Source organism: Sparus aurata, chromosome 1 (genome assembly GCF_900880675.1).
Source record: "Sparus aurata chromosome 1, fSpaAur1.1, whole genome shotgun sequence".
Classification (NCBI taxonomy): domain Eukaryota; kingdom Metazoa; phylum Chordata; class Actinopteri; order Spariformes; family Sparidae; genus Sparus; species Sparus aurata.
In genome coordinates this window covers 34,407,234-34,426,564 of record NC_044187.1, presented here as the reverse complement: position 1 = coordinate 34,426,564, position 19,331 = coordinate 34,407,234, and the positions used below count along the sequence as shown (strand labels likewise).

The window sequence follows — 19,331 nt, the reverse complement described above, 5'->3', positions numbered from 1 at the left end:
CTGGAGACAGAGCAGCAGAGGGTGCAATATCCTAACCTTGGGTCCAGCTCGAAAACACTGGAGCCTACACTTTCCATGATGGGACTCATAAGCAACTGTTTGTTAGGCTTACCTGAAACACTGTTGTCTTTGTTTATTATATAGGTTTTCTTTCATATTATATTAATGTTTCTCACTTATCTGGAAGTGAAACTGCAACTCTAATTCCACGGTGTCTTAATTCATTTAGACCTCGAATCAAACTGAGTGGTGGTAAAAGCCAATCTAAATTCTATAGACAGGGTCACGTTTTGTCTGTGACAGCAGTATGAGGTGCCCATCGGTGGTATGCACTCACACCTCACCTGTCAACCTCTAGTCATTGCCATAGTTGGATCTGTCAAGTCACCTATTATATGACCAAAAAGCGGTTTACAACCAGAACTATCTACCCTTAAATTTGGGCATTATTGTATTCCATGGTGTGTTTTTTGTTGTTTACAGTTGTTTGTTTTTTACAGATAGATTTAGCGGATTGTAGTAGAATTTAGAACTAACATTTCCTTTTTGAGGTGTATCCCTGGTGAGTATGAGACTTTTAACAAAGCATTAAACATGAATAACACCGTTATTGTCTCAGAGAAAATACAGTTGGGTAGAACATAAAATATGAAAAATCCAGTGTATTTTAAAACATTTCACAGAGGGGCGGACTGGGTCTGTGTGTTTCATTCATCAGTCCTGACTACAGTCCAGCTGCCCTTCTGGTCCTGTGGGTTATCTGCTCCAAGGCAAAATTGTGGGAACCCCTGCAGTTGTGCCGGCGGCCTGCTGGGGGCGCTGTTGACTGTGTAGTGTAACCGTGTAACACAGACGCCATCTTGAGGAGACCCCGAATGCAGCGCTTGCTGGTGGTGATGACAACAATCTCAGGCGCATCATGATGGGATTACTCACTAACAAGTAAAACAGCTTCACGTCAGTGTTGGGTTGCAGGGGTTAACGGGAGACCAGAGGAGCTGTCCGGCGGCTGCATTCTGCTCCAGGTTTTTATTTTTTATTTTTTTTTTGCAAAGAGAGAGGCTGCGCTGTAGCCTGATGGCCGGCTAGCTGCTCTCTGGACTCCACCGCGGCCTGCTCGGGAGGAGGAAGGGTGGTGACGGCGCAAAATGCTCTACCGCTGACTCCCAACAAGACAGTTATCCTTCCCAGAGACTCACTCCGAGTTGGACGACGAGCACGATGCACTTATAGATTTTTAAACGCTCTTAACTTTCCGATTTTGTTGTTGTGTGTAGAGGCTCTGAGCGACAGCGAGTGCCGTCTTGCGTTCCCCGAATTCCCAGCCTGAGACATGTCATCCAACTGCACCAGCGCAGCGCCTGTAAGCGCTAGCAAAACCAAGACGAAAAAGAAGCATTTTATAGGACAGAAAGTGAAATTATTCCGCGCAAGTGAGCCCATTCTCAGCGTTTTAATGTGGGGAGTCAACCATACGGTAAGTACATGTTAAATGTCTTGTTGGCGCTCGTGAGTACTTTGTTTATGCTGCTGTTTTGATTTAGCTAGCCTGCTAGCCTGTTAGCCAGCTGCCCTCATCTGTCAAGCCACCTTTGATGCTTACAGTCGGCAATGAAATAAGACTATTAAATGGATATTCGCAAAGAACTGCAATCCTTTTGCGTGGACGGAAATCTGCTGGCTGACTGTGTGCTGACCTGGTCGTTTTCATTCAGTTTGTAGCGAGCCGCTGCTTCCTTGGTAAGCTAGCCGTTGTGCCTGAAGCGTGCGTTTTGCAGTAAAGTGTCTCTGCTAAACTCTGCAGCCGAGGAGTAATTGTCACAAAATGGGCATGTCCGCGGCAGGCAGTGCTTTTTTACTCAAAGCACAGCGTTAACAGTCTGTCGTCATAAATCATGGGTGGTGAAATGTTTTGGAGCCAAGTCGTGATCTGCGGCTGTAGTGCAGGCATGGAGTGGGAGGGGTGTGACAGGCAGCAGGTTACACAGATTTTCAGCCCCGCAGCTGCAGACAGGAGCCCGTCTATTGTTTAAATAAACCTGCTTTTAGAGGGTATTCGCCGCCACAGGGCTCGATGAAGGCACCCCGTTGCAGCAGTTTATTCCATCACATCATTTTCCCCTATAAATAGAGCAGAAAAATATATCACATTCACTTTTGGCGAGGCTGCTGCCCCCAGCAATGTAAAGCACAGTGAATGGCAGATTGGCCACAGTGATGGATGGAGTGGATTTGCACCAGCAGTTTGGTCTTGCCTAATGTGCTATATACACCTACTGACTGTTTTGCCTGACACCCACTTCTGCACAGTTCTGATTGGTGCTTGAAAAGCTGGCTCTCAAGTGTAACAGAAAAACTTTTTTGATTCGCTTTGAATGAAAGTGCACCTGTTTATCTGCAGTGTGAGCTCATTGGCACGGTCAGATGTATCCTTTCTGTTTGGTTCCCTCATCACCTGTAGTGCACTTCTATCTGATCAGCGCTGTTGTGATCAAATGACAAACTTACTCTTCTATCACGCATTAATTAAGTCAGTAATTGGTAGGAACTCACAGTGTAAAAACTACTGACAGCCACGGCAAATGCAACAGTTTGACGGTGAAAATGCATGTATGTGTCGGCATCAGACACTCTTTTGCTTACTTAACATGAAAAACACAAACACTAGCAAAAGAAGAAGAAAAGACATAACGCACAGAGCGCACACAGCCAAGGAATTAAGGAGGCAGTTAATGATATGGTTATCACTGCAGCATCTCCAGTATTCAGTGGGTGAACTTTGATAGTGGGTGTGTGGGTGCAGCACACACACAGGCCTGGTGATTTGAGGTGTGGGTGGGAAGCCAATTCAAGGCATCAAACAGACTTCTCATCAAAGTTCCTCTCCTACAGTTTGAGGTTGAATGCATTTTTAATGTCACCCTAGCTGTGATGCTGCTGGAGGACTTCACTTCAACATGGTGTCAGTCAGTGTTTAGATGATGTTCTACACCGCCTGTTTGATGCTGTTAATCCCTACAATTTTTTTTAAAGTCGAGTCGGCACAAAAGGGCCCGAGTGGAATCTGTTCCTCCAGTGCAACAAGTTAAGAAAGTTTGAACGGTACTGCACTGTTCTGTCAGTGGGCCCATTCAGCTAGTCCAACCCATACTTTATTTTTGGGGTAGGTGCCAATACCAATATTTATAGTTGAATTAATTATTTATTACCCAATTACCCAAGCTGCTTCTTCTGCATTATTCTCTGTAAAAAAAAAAAAAAAAAAAAGAATCAGCGTATATTAAACAGCATTTACATTGGTACCAATATATCCACGATGGGGCCCAGACACAACAAACCCACATCAAAGAAAACGCAGTGATGGAGCCTGACTGTTGTGTAGCCTCACAACACTTGTGTCTTGGCCAAATAGTTTAACTTGAACACCCTCCAAAGACTACAGCCAACTAGCTTGTACCTGCTGCATATGCGTGAGAGAAAATAACTGTATTTATCATTAAAAAAAGGGAACTGTAAGAGTCTGTACTGCAGGCATATAAACTTGTTATGATAAAGCAGTGTTTTTTGACACCGCTCTTGCTAATACAATAACTTAAGTCTGATTAGAAAAAAAGTTGCAAATGCCTCTGGCAGAAATGCGGAAATTAAGAATAAGGAGAACGCAGGCTTAATGAGTAAAATCAATGATATTACAGACACAGGCTCAGGGTTATCCACTTTCTTTTTCCATTTCTCTTCTTGTGTGCTGATTTGCTTAGCTTAACAACCAATCAGAGTGATTTATCTTAACCGACAGGCTCTGCCATCGATTAAACACTCATTTGGCCCAAAAGCCACCGACTTTGCACTAGTTCCAATGGTGCAGCACGCCACATCAACTAGGGATGCTCACTCACGGCTCTGACATTCACAATCAGTCATCTCGCCAATAGTGTGTCTGGGCCCATAGGCCCATATCGGCTGATGATATCAGCTGACAGATTATCAATCGGGCTCTAAATTTGGCGTTATTTTACAAGTATCAAGTTTCTAAAGGACACACTGTGTCCTTTAGAAACTCTTTATTAAAAATACTAACTGCCTTCATGTTTTCATTCCTCCTATAGTTCTACCACACTTGCATTTACTATAACTGCACTAAAGTAAGTTCACGAAGTTGGGAGACCTTAAAAGATATCAGGAAGCTACTTGACTTGACTTTCCTATTTGTAAACTTTATTCAAAAGTTACACTCCAAATGTACAGACAACAAAAACAGTTTTAATAGATTTGTATTCTCTTACACTATGAATAAGATTGTTGTGTTGTTATTAATACAATAAATGTACAGGGAAAATCTTGGGAGCAGATCATAATTAATGATGGCTGTTTTAAGAATGTGTGTGTGTGTGTGCGTGCGTGCGTTGTTCCAAGTAACAAAGTAATCTAGCTGACTCAAATTGAGAAGAACCAAACTACCCTTTCCCCCCAGTATTACGTGTATGGCTGTTCACTCAATCTACAAGGAGGTTTGTTTGAAGTCCAGCAGTGTGAGCTTTTGCTCTGGATGTGTTTCAGCAGATAAGATCAGAGTCAGGGGGCTTAGCAGCAACAGCAGCAGCAAGAAAAGCTGTTGGCCTGTTCTTTGGTCTTGGGACTTAATGATAAGTGCTGGTAAACACATGCAGAGATTTGGCACAATGTTTTGGGAATTTCTTTTTTTAACACTGAGGTGTGTTACATGTATTCACAGCTCTGCTCTATTGATTAGATGCAGACACATATTTTTTTCAATCATAATTTGATGGTTAAAACACATCTTGATTCGTTTTACTGGAACTGCACACAGTAGAGTACTTTGCGTAGGAGTCTGTTTTAGCATAATTTCAAACTGCCCTCGGTAAAACTGCAAAAGTCAATAATGCTGCTTTGGTTTCTGATACTCCTGAGTCGTTATAAAGTATGTTATTGTGTATATAATCCATTTCCCCTTGACTTTTGGCTTTTGTCTCATCCGTCACTTTCTGTCTCACTTCTCTCCCTCAGGTTAACGAGTTAAGTAATGTGCCTGTACCAGTAATGCTGATGCCAGATGACTTTAAAGCCTACAGTAAGATCAAAGTGGACAACCACCTATTTAACAAGTAGGTACATCACAGCTTATGCACTGTCAGCGGCACAGTCTGTTAAACACACTGTATCTGTAATCCACGTGTAATTAAAAAAGGGTAAACCCACCTCCACCTGCTGCCTCTCCAGAATGACTGACTGACTTTCCATCTTTGTTAAAACACTCATCAGTAGTATATAAATATATCTGTAATAAGTAGAATGAGGGATTGTGCCTTTTTAAAAATGCGTTGCACTCATCCCATCACATTACAAAAGCAGTCTTTCTCTGAATAGCCTAATGATGTCAAAGCTGAGCTGAGTACTGAACTGACCAGCTTTGCAATACAAATCATCCTCATGGCAAAGTAACAGTGCAGGGCAGAAGCAGTGTGCTGTTTTATTGAAGCCTTTAAGGCTACTCATGTGATCATCTACAACAAACAGACAAATATGCAACTTAAGTCCTGTGGACCCGAGTGGACAAAATAATGTGAACACTGAATAAACAGCAGTTGGACTATGAAGTAAGTCTGAAGTGCATTGTATCTGTGTGTTGTCATGAGTCAGAAGAATGCTCTCTTTGACTTATTTAATAATCTTGTAGTTTCTGTTAGTGATGCAACTGCAGTATAAATAAAAGGTGATTTGGTCTTTTTGTTGCTCAGGTAGCCAAAAGTCTTATGGTGCTTTGAGAACTTGCATTTTTAAGTGGTAATTTGCAGGCACAAGCCAACAAACAAATACCAGCAACCCAAATCTGTCTTCATTACAAAATATGATAAGAGCTAAATTGCGGAATGCAGAGAAATGTAATTAAACCAGTATAACCATACCGACTTAGTGATTTTTGAGGCAAATCAAATTTCATCGCATGTGATATCTGAGCTCTTTTTCGGATTTTGTAAGTGTTCAAAACGTAAGAAAGAAATAGATTCCATATGCTCACTGCCAAATGAAATACAGGATGTACCTAATGAAAAAGTCCAAATTAAAGTATGTATTTACCATTGCAATGTATACACACCTGGCTTTAGTAGTAAATGAAAAATGATATTAATGCCTTCATTCACATGTCATAAAACCTGTTTTGTTTGCTTTGAGAAATTTAAATGAGCTTTTGTTAAAGTTGCTTTGCTTTCTTTCTGCACTTGAAAATGTTCTCATCCAGCAAACCTGCAGCATTTAAAGTTATGTTCAAAATCCAAAGAAGAACACTTGCATTTGGAAAGTAGCTCAGCGCTGTTAATGTCAACTTTGTGTTGTATTGTTTGTGCAGGATAGGGCTGCAGCTAACAATTATGTCAATTACTGATTATTCTGCTTATTGCTTTCAGCAGTTCATAATTTATCATTTAGTCTATAAAATGTTTAAAACATTGTGAAGAATTTTCATCAAAATTACCTGGAGGCCAAAGTGCAGGTGCTTGCTTCTTTTGTCCAGTCAACAGTCCAAAACCCATTTACTATCATAAATAAAAGCAGCAAGTTCTTACATTTAAGAAGCTGAAACCACCGAATGTTTGATGTTTTTGCGGCAAAAATGACTGAAAAGATGAATTGTTCAATAGTTGTCAGTTAATTTTATTTATAGTCTAATCATTGGCAGCTCCAGTGCAGGAGCCACGCACTAGCAGAAAAATATCTGACAATCAGCAAACAAACCTCAGTATCAGTCAGTCTTCTTCCTCACTTTCACTAATGAGCCTCTGAGCTCCTGTTTGTTGTGCTGATGTTGACTGTCTGTTTCTTGCCAGAGAAAACCTGCCTAGTCGCTTTAAGTTTAAAGAGTACTGTCCCATGGTGTTCAGAAACCTGAGGGAGAGGTTCTGCATTGATGACCAGGACTACCAGGTGAGTTACTTCTGCTTACAAGATACAAACTTTGATGGATTAAATTAGAGTTGTTTTAAGGCAAAAGAAGAACCTGAATGTCTTGTGTTTTTTTCTTTTTTGGCAGAACTCTCTGACGAGGAGCGCCCCTCTCAACAGCGACTCCCAGGGTCGCTTCGGCAACCGCTTTCTGTCCAGCTATGATCACCGCTTTGTAATCAAAACTGTGTCCAGTGAGGACATCGCTGAGATGCATAACATCCTAAAGAAATATCACCAGGTAGAGGCTCCCCGTACCACCACACACCACACTGCACATACAGACAGACAGAATCAAAAACCTGAGTGATTTTAACTAGGTACTTTGATATCTGTAATTTGGCCAAGCATTCAATCTAAAATCATGCATGCCTATAAATGATGCAGCACTGTGGTAATGATATAACTGTGGAGCAGTGCTGTGTCCAGTTTTAATCAGTTGTCATACTGTATATTTAATTCCTCACTCCCACACTTCCCTTTAACACACTGTGCTCTCCTCCCCTGATTGTCTCCAGTTTATAGTTGAGTGTCATGGCAACACGCTGCTCCCACAGTTCCTGGGCATGTACAGGCTAACAGTGGACGGGGTAGAGACGTACATGGTGGTGACCCGGAATGTATTCAGCCATCGCCTCACTGTACACCGCAAATATGACCTGAAGGTATGATATGTTGGTGTACTACAACACCAACATGTAGCGATTCTCCCACTATGTATTTCTTTCAACCTCTGCCTACTTGCATGTTACTAAAGGCAAACAAACCACTTCATAGATGACACAGTTAGCTTACCATAGCTTGCAGCTACACTTCCAAACACTAAGAGTCCACTAAGAGGATCTGCTGAGTTAATCCCATGTAACTCAGCCAGAGTTGGAGATGTTGGGTTTGTTGATTATTGATCGTGCTTTATTGATTTGTTTGGGAGGATTGATTTCTATCTTTTATTTATTGTTGAATCCCTGAAGGGTGGTATTTTTATTGAACTCTGGAAACCCAACCATAACCTGCATAAAGCCATAAAGATAAAGTCAAGCCGTTTGAGGAGGAATTTAAGAATATGAAATGATAGTTGTAGAATTGTAGAATCATGACACCCCTGAAACGCTTGGATTCATTTAAAGCAATGTTTTACATCAAAAAGACAAAAATAAAATGATGTTTATTCAATTATATAATCATCATTTTACTACATATATTATGATTTATTCATCCTAATATTTTGACATCTGGGTGGTTGCTTTAAATAAATGGAGTGAATGGTCATTTAAAGGTGTACTATGATTCACATCACTCAACTGTAAACTGTAATGATGATTACAAATATTGCTCATCGACAAAAAATATGAGTTTGTGTTTAATGGTACGGTACACAGTTTCCTTACCAATAGATGTAAACACAGTGCACACAAAAAAACCATGATAGCTTCAACCTCTTCTCCTGCCAAGTATTCTTTGAAGAAAACAACAGTACCTTTCCAATATTGACATTTTCAAAAGACCCTGTCTACGATAGTGAGTAAAATGCTCACAATGCCTCTGATGTACCTTGAGCTGCTTTCAATTTATTCTATTTTTACTCTTCCTTTCCTGGTTTTTAGGGTTCTACGGTCTCAAGGGAAGCCAGTGACAAGGAAAAGGTGCGTCTTATTTCTGTGCAGTGACGGCTGCTGCTGTGATGGGATAAAAATAAAGGCCCTCCGCTCACCCCCAGAGGCAAACTTGTCAAATGACAGCTAAATTAAGTAGTTCTAAGTAAGCAGATGTATTCTAGTAATACCTCATGCTGGCCTCATGCTGTTGGTGTGTACTCGGTTGTACTTGTTTTGTGCGTAAGCATGTGCTGTACTGACAAATGTCAGTGTAAAATGATTCACTCTGAATTGTTGGAATATGATTTTTTTTCTCATTGATGGACCGTTGATTTCATACTTATCTATGAATTTGTCATAATCTGACTGTACAACAAAATGTAACACTTATCACGATGCAGTTATGGCCCTGTGACCTTCCATCATCCTCATAATCAAAGAAAACATTTAATAAACTGAAGTATGATGTTAAACCCAGAAAACCAACGTATCTGCTTCTTTTTAACACCGCCATATTTTCCCCCTCTTCAGGCTAAAGAACTCCCCACATTTAAAGACAACGACTTCCTGAATGAAGGCCATAAACTACAGATAGGAGATGACAACAAGAAGTACTTTCTGGAGAAGCTAAAACGGGATGTAGAGGTAAGGCGTATTTCCAGTATTTCATCTAGTTTGCTGTAGAATTGATGAGCTCCAAAGTGTTCATAGTTTGGCTGTGTGCTGTGATTTAAACAGCAGGGATCTTCTGGCTCTCCTTCATTGTACACACAAAATATGTTACTGGTCTTTTTGCATAGGGAGCCCACATGGTACAATAACCTGGAGTGAGAATAATCTCATAATGATTTTTACATGTTAAAACTCACCATCTTATGAATTGCTTTTACTCAACTTAGATTTGAAATAACTGTAGTCTCTTATGTCATTAGTATGGCTATTAAACCTCAATAATCTTTTTGACACTTGAGAAAGACTTGAAATGTGTCGGTATTATGAGTGCATGAAAATGTCAAATACCAAAAGCTGGGATTGTTTTTTTTCACTTGTTATGTGTAACATAATTTCAATTACCGTATCATCTTATACTGAATATATTAATTTTTGAAATATTTTATTTGGGTAAAGTATTTCAAAAAATATTCATATCCTTTAATTACGTATATTCTTTTAACACCACAATGATAGTTACTGTTATCTCGATGTCAGGTGTTGTAATGTTACAAGCGTTGAAACATTTTGTTTGACTGACAGTGTGGTTCTATGTCTTTTAAGTGAAGCTAAATTGAGGTTACTAGGGCTTTCACAATATCAAAATTTCACTTCACATTTTCTGTGGCCAAAAGAATTCCCATTAATGATGTTATTGCGATATTTATAGAAAGATGGTGGAGGTGAAGAGTGAGTCTGTAACTATAACTGTACAGAAGCACACAAAAAATACAACTATATTTGTTGAATTGTAAAAAGGCAACCGGGGGCTAATATCTGCCATCAATACAATGTCACCATTGCTATAATAACAATATTTTATTTTTTGAATGTCATGGTTATCATTAATACTGGTATATTGTAATGTAACTCCAGTACATTTAATTGAAAATTAAAATTTACTTTAGGTGGAGGCTGGTCCCAAAGACTAAACTACAACAACAAAAGTGAAAAGGGCAACAAAAAATAAATATGAAAATGCATAATTAGTACAAAAAGCAAATACCATTACAATTTATCTAGTAAGTAATTAGATCCTTTCATGCCCCCCAAAAAAACAGTCTATGGCAGGTCATTAGTGGATGAACATACATAGTATGAGAAAACTCAGTGTGTATTATAAATATGTTTAGAATCAGAACTAGGTAATAGAGAGACACAATATCCATCTAGTTTGCAAAAACATCATGTTTTTGCAGTCTAGATCAGTGGTTCCCAACCTTTTTTCCTTGAAGCCCCCCTTGCCTGTGTCCAAGACAAGCCAGGCCCCCCCAACCCCAAACCGCATACACTAAAAGAATAAAGTGATTAATTACAAACTTTTATAAATTAAATGTGGACCTAAAATATGTTTCAATTTGGATTATACAGAGTTTTGACTATCCAGTTGGGTGTGTTATTGCGATTTTATAAATTTAAACCTCTAGGGTCCAGGGTATAATTGGCCATTTTTGACTATTATGGATTTTGCCATTATATTTCACCTTAAAATCTATTTACCTTGCCTTGTTTGGTGTCATTATTTTCAGCACAACGTCACGTGTCACTGTACAGTTAATTTTTCGAGCAGGAAAAACTTACCAGAACCAGAAATATGTTTAATGAACCATTTTTATTACTTATAATGCAAATATAAATTGTTGTTTGCTAAATGTGTGCATAAGTTTTTACATTTACAAAGTTATACGTAACATTAACATTTAAATGCAGGCGATGCCTCAGGCTCAGGTCTCCCTCAGGCTCTTTCCAGCTCAATGAAGAGCTGCACTGCCTGCTCCACATTCAGCAGTCTCCTCATTGTTTTGACTAAACAAAAAACAATAAACCGACTCCACTACACACTAAATACACTACACCGAACGCTACATAACTCACTAACTATACACTCAAAACACGCTAAATGTCACAAATCTCTCAACTCTCAAAACTCGCTATCTCTACTGCTGTCTCTATCACCGTCTCTGTCGGTGTCACTCTTTCGTCGCCGTCTCTCCCACAACTTCTCCCTGTTCCTCAGCAACCAAATCAGTGCTTTGCCATATCATTTTGTGATTGGTTGGTCTGGTGCCTTTTTTCCACCAATAGGAAAGTGTTTTTTTTGCTTGCAAACACTATTGCATGCGGACACTTTAATGAGAAAAGCCAGTTTTTATCGCTTCTTCCTGCACTAAAAATGGCACAAATGTGACGGCAATGTTCGCGAAAAGCGTTGCGTACATTATTCATTGTAAGTCCGGTTTTACTTGGCCTATCAACACAATTTAGACACCACAGACTCACGGAGGCTGCGTCTTACTGCTTCATCCGTCTTAATTTGGTCATGTGATTTGCCGGCACGCCCATCAACCTGTGCACAAATATAATTTTGGTAACCTCACATCCTCAGAGCAGAGAAAGTTGTGCGCACCCCCTGTGATCGTGGGTTGGGAACCACTGGTCTATGACTGTTATCATAATTTATAGTGTTCTGTTTTTTCTATTATGATCAGTACCATGGAGTTCAAAGTGATCATTTAAAATGTTTACTCTGAAGGAACTTTTCTCATGATTAAAATGCCAAACATGTCTCCAGACTGCTGTGATGTTAATGTGGACTGTATCATACCTGAGACATACAACTGTGCAGATGTGACAATGAGGCATTGTCATGTTTTCTTTGTGTACGTGTGTGTCAGTTCTTGGCCACCCTAAAGATCATGGACTACAGTCTCCTAGTGGGCATCCATGATGTGGAGCGGGCAGAACAGGAGGAGATGGACGTGGATGCTGTGGGAGAGGAGGAGGAGTACGAGAACGATGGAATGGGTGGAGGCGTGCTCACCGGCTCCTTTGGCACGCCACCCGACAGCCCTGGAAACCCTCTCAACTGTGGAGGATTCTTCGGCCCTGGGGAGTTTGACCCCTCTGTGGACGTTTACGCAATCAAGAGCCACGACAGTGAGGGTCGGCTTTGATGTAGCTGTAGCTTTACATTTAGCATTGACAGATAATTAGATGACCACTTGTCTGTTTTAGGAATAAGAATAATGGAAATGAGATGCATAGTCTTGATTATTTAATTTGTTTAGTTTTACATTTACCCTCAATTAACTTCTTTATCAGCCAAATTAAGAGCACTTAAAACTGAGGAGTGAAATGGTCAAGGCTGCAGTTGTCATACAAGAGTGGTAGAAATAAGTGTCCCACAGAGAAGACTAAATCTGCAGCAACTTTATCATTTATTTTCAGGTGCAAGTAAAGCCTTGTGATGTGTTTCTTATGCCAGGTGCTGTGAAGAAGGAGGTATACTTCATGGCTATCATCGACATCCTCACGCACTATGACGCTAAGAAAAAAGCTGCACATGCTGCCAAAACTGTGAAACACGGGGTGAGTGACATGACCACATCATAATCCATCCGACTGTGGCCGAGTGCAAAAGATTCGAGTGCCTCTAAATTGGCAATATTAAATAAATAGAACGACATTAAACAAGTGAACGTATGAATACATGGTAGAAATGATTACATTCTTTTATGAATTATTAAAACTTAAACTTTAGTAACATATAAGGTTTTCATCATTTTATTTTTTGTTATTGGATTCAAAATTCCCTGTTTGAAAGTTACTTTTGATGACGGTACAAGTTTTCACTAGTGTCACTAGTGCCCCCTTACCTTTCGGCCAATCACATATGCACTCAGCCTCCAAGCGGAGGAGTCAACTAGCTGGCTAGATCCAGTTAGTTAGTACACCAACTTATTGATTATTGTATTGTACATGCTTGTTTATTTACAGCAGCAGACTCGAGTTTGTTGATTCAGAATAACAATAATGTGTTATTACTATGTTACCAGATGCTAACTGGATTTAGCTAGCTAAAATGTGTTTGTGGAGCATGTTGATAGAGACTAGGAGCATGTGATTGGCTGAATGATGAGACAAAAATACTATTTATTTAATGAGGGTGTTGTTTATTTCATACCATCTTCTATTTATTTATTATGGAACACTTAGAGGTGACATAGCAGAGAGATACCACAGAATAATTATTTTGTAAGTACAATTCTCAAAACAGTACACTAGCAGTGTTTCCCACACGTTGACTAATTTGTGGCGATGCGCTACAGAATCAACACTGACCGCCACATACCGCATTTTGTTTTTTCTTTCCTTTTTTGACGCTACTTAAAAACGCATCATATGCATATGCAAGGGGATTTTACTGCATGTAAAAATAATGAACTTCAGATGTGATGTTGCATGTGTTTTGCTTCGTCTATCTCATTTTCTGCCTCTTTGGTTTTTTGTATCTCAGGCGGGGGCCGAGATCTCGACGGTAAACCCGGAGCAGTACTCCAAACGCTTCTACGAGTTCATGTCCAACATCTTATCATAGACTCATCTCCCAGTCCAGCCAGTCCCTTCCTGTCATCTGTCAAACGCCACACACTTATTTCTCTTCTCCCCCACCTCATTGTAGGTCAATCCCCCCCCCCCCGCCTCTCTACCCCCTTAAAAAACCTACCAGTATCCTCCTACACCCGGAGACAAGTCCGGCAGGAAGGATACAACAAGCCTGTTACACTGTCCCGCACAAACACACACACACAACCATCGATGCCGCCGCCTCCTTGGCTCCATCATCCAACGCAAGGAAAACTCGTGAAACCCCTCACTGAATTCGGAACAACATCCCGATAATCTCCCTGTTCTTTTTAAAAAAAAAATCTGCCTCCCAGTCCTCCTCAGCCACCTTGTTACTACTCACGCCAGCACGGAAACTGTCTCACTAATGCCTTGAACAAGTGTGTCAGCTTCAGCAGTTAACAGTCTGTTAGTACAGTCTCTTAAATTTCTGTTCATGTCGTTGTTCTTATAATTTCTATTAGACACAAACACACACACGCACACACAGATGTAAACAACTCACACAAGATGCTGAATGGTCAGATTGCATGACAAACTCTTTGACAGTCACCATCCGGCTTCTCTCTCGGTAACAACAGAAAAGTGAAAAGTACTGCTGACAAATTGGAATGACAGGGAACAAACACATTACTATATAATGGTGTATTAAGTAAATGAATGCAATATCAAAAATGCATGGCTGATGTGTACATGAGACTCCACCAGTAAGTTGAAACATCAAACCACTGAACTTCGCATCTGAGTGTTAACGACTAAAACGACAAAAAAAGAGAAAGAAAAAAAAACTTGGTGTTTGAATGTTACGTTGCCATATTGTTTTTGAATATTTTGACATTTTAACCGTGAGCTTGGTGGAGGTTGGTCTAAGAAAAAAAAAATTCACATAAAAAGGGGAATTCTGCAGCAAATACTTGTTTATTACCATAAGGATCATTTTTATATCTTGTTTACATTAATGTAGCAATTTTGTGTTTGTATACAGTATTGTTTTGTTACCAACTGACATTAGAAAAAAAAGTTACTTGAAAATGATTCATTGCATATTAAAGGGAGTTTTATCTTGTTTTTGTTGTTTGGCTTATTTGTACAGTAACTGCCCCTCAAACGCCAACCATATGAAGCACAAGGCTCTTTTAACGGGCTGCTCGTGAGTAAGTTCTTGCCTTTTTTTTTTATGTACTCACATTTTTATTGTTTTTCCAGATCTGAAAAACATAATCATGAGCACACAGATAATGTTTATTAAATTCCTGCCATAGGCTACTGAGACCTGCGTCAACTTTCAGACTACTGCATCCATCATCTGGTTAGGTTTAATGTGGAGTTTATCAAACCTTAGTTTGGCAAGATCTGATTAAAAGAATGCCGCTTTGTCTCAACTTGGTGGCGTGGTTAGATGGTACAGGATAACCTGAGTGTGTGAGTAGGGCTATTTAAAGATATCTCATTAAAGCTACTAAAAGAAACTTGCATTTGGTGTAGATTCTTTTGACAAAAGGTGACAGTGGTGAAACAAAGTAAACTTTGGTGTAGTTCTGTCCTACAGAGCACTGAGGGACTCCTTAATTCATCCTCTGCACTCTGCCATAAAAATAGTTTCCTTTTCATGACTTGTACGACCTGAATAAGTGTGAATGTGACCGTGACGGGCATTAAAAACAGCCATTATACCTCCATAAAACTATACAACTTCTCACTGATTTCTGGTCCTGTTTGCTTATATAGGTCACATGGAGGCATCAGTATTAAATCAACACTTTTACAATCACTCAAGTGTGTTGTACGTTCAAGAAGGAGTTAAAAGGTTATTACAGCACATAAGATTAGAGGGCCCAATCCCAATGTTCCCCTTAAGGCCTAAAGCCCTGAACCTTCACAGATTTAGCTGATAAAACTGGTAAGTATTTGAGTGAGAGAGTATTATGACATTGATAGGACTGGGACAACACTCTAACATTTCACAGGTTTCAGGAGGAAGGGTCCCTAACATTTCAAAAGGGTTGAACTTTTTTGTTGTTTAATTTAAGTAGCAAAACTGTTACAGGAGACCCTGTCAAATTCTATAAAGGGATTTTGATTATTTCTGTTATCTACCATAGACTAGTGCCAGCTCTATAGCTCTGCCAACAATTTTAGCATCCCTAGTCACCCATGGTATCCTTGTGCATAATGTTGCAACGCTAGGTGCTGTGGGTTTCTCCCTTTGGCGAAGTCTGAAGAAATACAGACTTACAGAAAGTGTCTTTGAAAAAGCTATTAAGGACTTTGCAGATTTACCATGAGTCAGAGTGTGGACAAAATACATTTTAACAAGCAGAATTAAAATGGAAACAAAGAAAATACTTCAATGTTTCAAGCTTTTGCGATGCGTCAGTCTGCTGCTACTTTCAGTGTGATAGGCTTGTAAAGTAGTACAAGTTCTATAATCTTGTGCTGCTCCTCATGCCAACTTCTTAGATCAGCCCATCCTGCTGGTGTCTCTACTCCCACCGCATTTTTCTACGACATACTGATTTGGTGCAGGACCACTGAATGAATGGATCACAGAACATGTAACACAGATCTAAAAAGTGACGGCAACGCAACAAGTTCCTCCAACAATACCATCAGTCAAGTTTGTTGTTTAAGCATTCATTTATTGCAATATCAATAAGAAAAGAAAGTACAAGCATTGTTTATTATTTGTATACAAAATGTAAATGAAGAAACAGCAGCTCTAGTCCATCCTGGCCTTCAGGGTTCGTGTGATGATCTTGTCTTTCTCACTGCCAGAGGGAAGAGCAGCTTGTCAATCACTGTGAACCTGTTATTCAACCCAACATTTGCATACTGTACTTTATTATCACTGTACTTACATGACATGTACGACGACTCCCATACCAGACACTGCATCCCTGTCAACTGCATTCAGCATCGCTTGGGAGATGGTCTCGAACAGGTCCTCTGGTTCCTGCCCGATCACAAATAAATATCTCGTGAATCTCTGAATATACAAAAATCTGTGGTCAGAATAACTGACACCTGGCGTGCAGGTGGTGGAGTGGTTAGAGCGCATGCCACATATGCAGCCGACCCAGGTTCGAGTCACATCCCCCTCTCTCTCTCCCATATTTCCTATCTGTCTACTGCTTAATAAAGGTGTCTATGCCGAAAAAAATCTTTAAAAAAAAAAGAATAACTGACACCTTGGCAGACCTCACAGCTGAACAGCAAGTTTAACAAGGTGTTAAGACTTGCACATCTTTTTCAAATGTCTGCCCTTAACCTAGTTCTAACCAATTTACCACATATGGGAGTTAATAGTTTGGTAATGGTTCCTTCATTATCATGTAGCATTCTCAAGACATCATACTTCATATTAAAGAAATCAGTGGAATACTAATTTACTTTTAAGTAAACTGGTAGTAACTGTCAATCAGTGTCCAGCAACCACATTACAGGTGCAAGAGCGACTTCAATCTTCACACACTACTTACCATGTCTGGCTCCCACAAAGATTCACACATGCCGTACATCTGCTCTGAACAGGTGCCGCTCACGACAAAGTCCTCTGTCACCATGGGGCAGCCAATCAAATCCAAGGAGCAAATGAATGGCTCAAAGGTTTTGGGATCCAGCCCGGCAATCACAGGCTCGATGTAGTATGGCCCAAACCTAATGAGGGGATCACATATCGACCAGATCTTTACCTTCAATGTAATTCGAATTATGCCTACAGTATGTCGTCTGTCTGTAGATTTTGAGTCCTTCACGCTAAAATGCATCTAAATGGAACTTCAGTTCACTCACCTCCTTTCATACAACAGGTTGGACACCATGCTCATGAAAGTCTTGGGCTTGATCTGGCGACCCTCCTTCAGCTCATACAGGTTCAGTCTGAATTTAAGCCTCTGGGATCTACATACAAGGCAAAGACCAGTTAACACCAGTGTTTTTATTCTGTGTCCTAAATCATAGTGTCTCAGGACTATACACAGTTTCCCCTACATAGTTTTGCGATAGTGATGAACAAAAACCTGTCATCATTCCCTTGTGAAAAAACAGCTTTTTCAATCTGAGACAGAGAACGACACGGAGGTTAGGCACACTCACACTGTCTGAACATCAGTGGCCAGTCCAGCCAGCCCAATGTACAGCCTATCTCCCATGGGGAAGATCTTCTGGAAGTCTGTGGTGACCATCTGAGCCTGAATGCCAAATCTACGGTCTGCTGCTATCGCCACACAGTTCTTCCCCCGCATGGCCATGACGGCCCCTCCATTATAAGACATAATAGACTAGATGAAGAAGAGGAGAGATAGCATGAGGTCAATCAGAGCAGACAGATTCATAAGATTCAATTATAAGTCAAAGGACAGAAAATGTATCAGCAACACAATCAGGTCATTGTTTAGGTTATTGTAAACAGTATTTTAAATGTGTCACTTTCAGCTCTATGAGAGATTCTGATAAAAATCTTTATCTTTAAATGATAGAATAATTGTAAGTCTGTGCTGCATGTACAAATACTGTCAATCTCTGCATGACATACAAATGATATGCAATAGATGTTTGTCCTGAATATAGAATAATATGACTGATAAATTAATATTTATCATATAATAAATCTGAAGGAAAAAACATGTTTCCTTTTAATTAAGCAGGGTCGTTTCTAAAGTAGATGTATGTATACATACTGAGAAGTAATTTAAAATAACTTATGCGTGAACTAACAGAAGCACATTAGAATAAACGTTTATTAATGGCATACAAAAATGTGCCAACATGTCTGATACATTTCTAAAGGCAATGTTATTACGGTAAAAACATCGTTAAGTGAGCTGTCAACATTGTAACGTTAGCATTAGTTAGCTGTATGTCGGCTGCTAACAGTAACGTTAGCTTTATATTCTGCATATGCTAAATGTTGAAGCTTCAGTTATCAAAGCTGACAATGTCTGATAGACTTTGACCACTTCAGCTGATGTTAGAACAAACTGAACTATAACAGTTTAACTAACCCCAGTTACAACAAAATGTCATGGAAGGAAATTCGGAAAAGGAACCCATTTTGTACAAAATGCAACGTTAGCTCATGTGCAGCTAGCATGAGTATGCTAAGTATTTAACTTTACCAGGTATCGCCGGCTTCTTTTGTAATATATAGTGTTCCGTATCGTTAGCTGAGACTTAAAACACTTAAAATATTACGTTCTATAAGGTAGATATATTGATAACGTGTGAAAGTAAGTTTGAATCCATTTTCAGAGTATTGGCTAACATGAGTGAGTTAGCTAGAGATGTCTAAGAGCTAACTCGCTACATTGGCTTAGCCAAGCTTTTGTCACTGTTAGCCTTTGTTTTACATTTTAAATCACTGTACCCAACAAATCATTCGCAACGGATCTAATGTATAATAATCTTACCATGGCGGCGGTGTTGTGGTATATTCCTAGCTGCTGTAAGTTGCGAACGAGCTACCTAGCTATGATGAATGACTGGTAGCTTCCCAGAGTGACTACACGATTTAGAGACACAAAGATCAGAGTAGCATGAATTCTACTACGACATCACTGCTGCAAAGATGATTGGCTGGATGAACGGCGCTCGGTGGAAAGCGCTACTGTCATTGGACATCATGGGCAGTGGTGAGTGGCGTTAGCATAGTTTGTTAGA

At 39.8% G+C, this 19,331-nt stretch overlaps 2 protein-coding genes across 3 annotated transcripts; one reads left to right on the top strand and one right to left on the bottom strand.

Moving 5' to 3' along the window:
- The first annotated feature begins 839 nt into the window (after window positions 1-839).
- Window positions 840-14,741, top strand: LOC115585901 (phosphatidylinositol 5-phosphate 4-kinase type-2 beta). Of its 2 annotated transcripts, none has more exons than XM_030424537.1 (10): window positions 840-1,477; window positions 5,026-5,123; window positions 6,846-6,942; window positions 7,049-7,201; window positions 7,479-7,625; window positions 8,565-8,603; window positions 9,087-9,200; window positions 11,942-12,209; window positions 12,532-12,635; window positions 13,564-14,741. In XM_030424537.1, the coding sequence occupies exons 1-10, from the start codon at window positions 1,334-1,336 to the stop codon at window positions 13,642-13,644; spliced, it is 1,245 nt and encodes a 414-aa protein (XP_030280397.1). In that variant the 5' UTR covers window positions 840-1,333; the 3' UTR covers window positions 13,645-14,741. The 2 variants fall into 2 exon arrangements, with proteins under 2 accessions (XP_030280397.1, XP_030280406.1); XM_030424546.1 differs by having other exon boundaries at window positions 841-1,477; window positions 11,942-12,203.
- Window positions 14,742-16,291: 1,550 nt separating this feature from the next.
- On the bottom strand, window positions 16,292-19,237 carry psmb3 (proteasome 20S subunit beta 3). Its single transcript, XM_030430344.1, has 6 exons — window positions 19,082-19,237; window positions 17,769-17,953; window positions 17,466-17,573; window positions 17,153-17,330; window positions 16,532-16,626; window positions 16,292-16,441 (listed from the first exon to the last, which is right to left on the bottom strand). The coding sequence occupies exons 1-6, from the start codon at window positions 19,082-19,084 to the stop codon at window positions 16,393-16,395; spliced, it is 618 nt and encodes a 205-aa protein (XP_030286204.1). The 5' UTR covers window positions 19,085-19,237; the 3' UTR covers window positions 16,292-16,392.
- Between the last annotated feature and the right edge of the window lie 94 nt (window positions 19,238-19,331).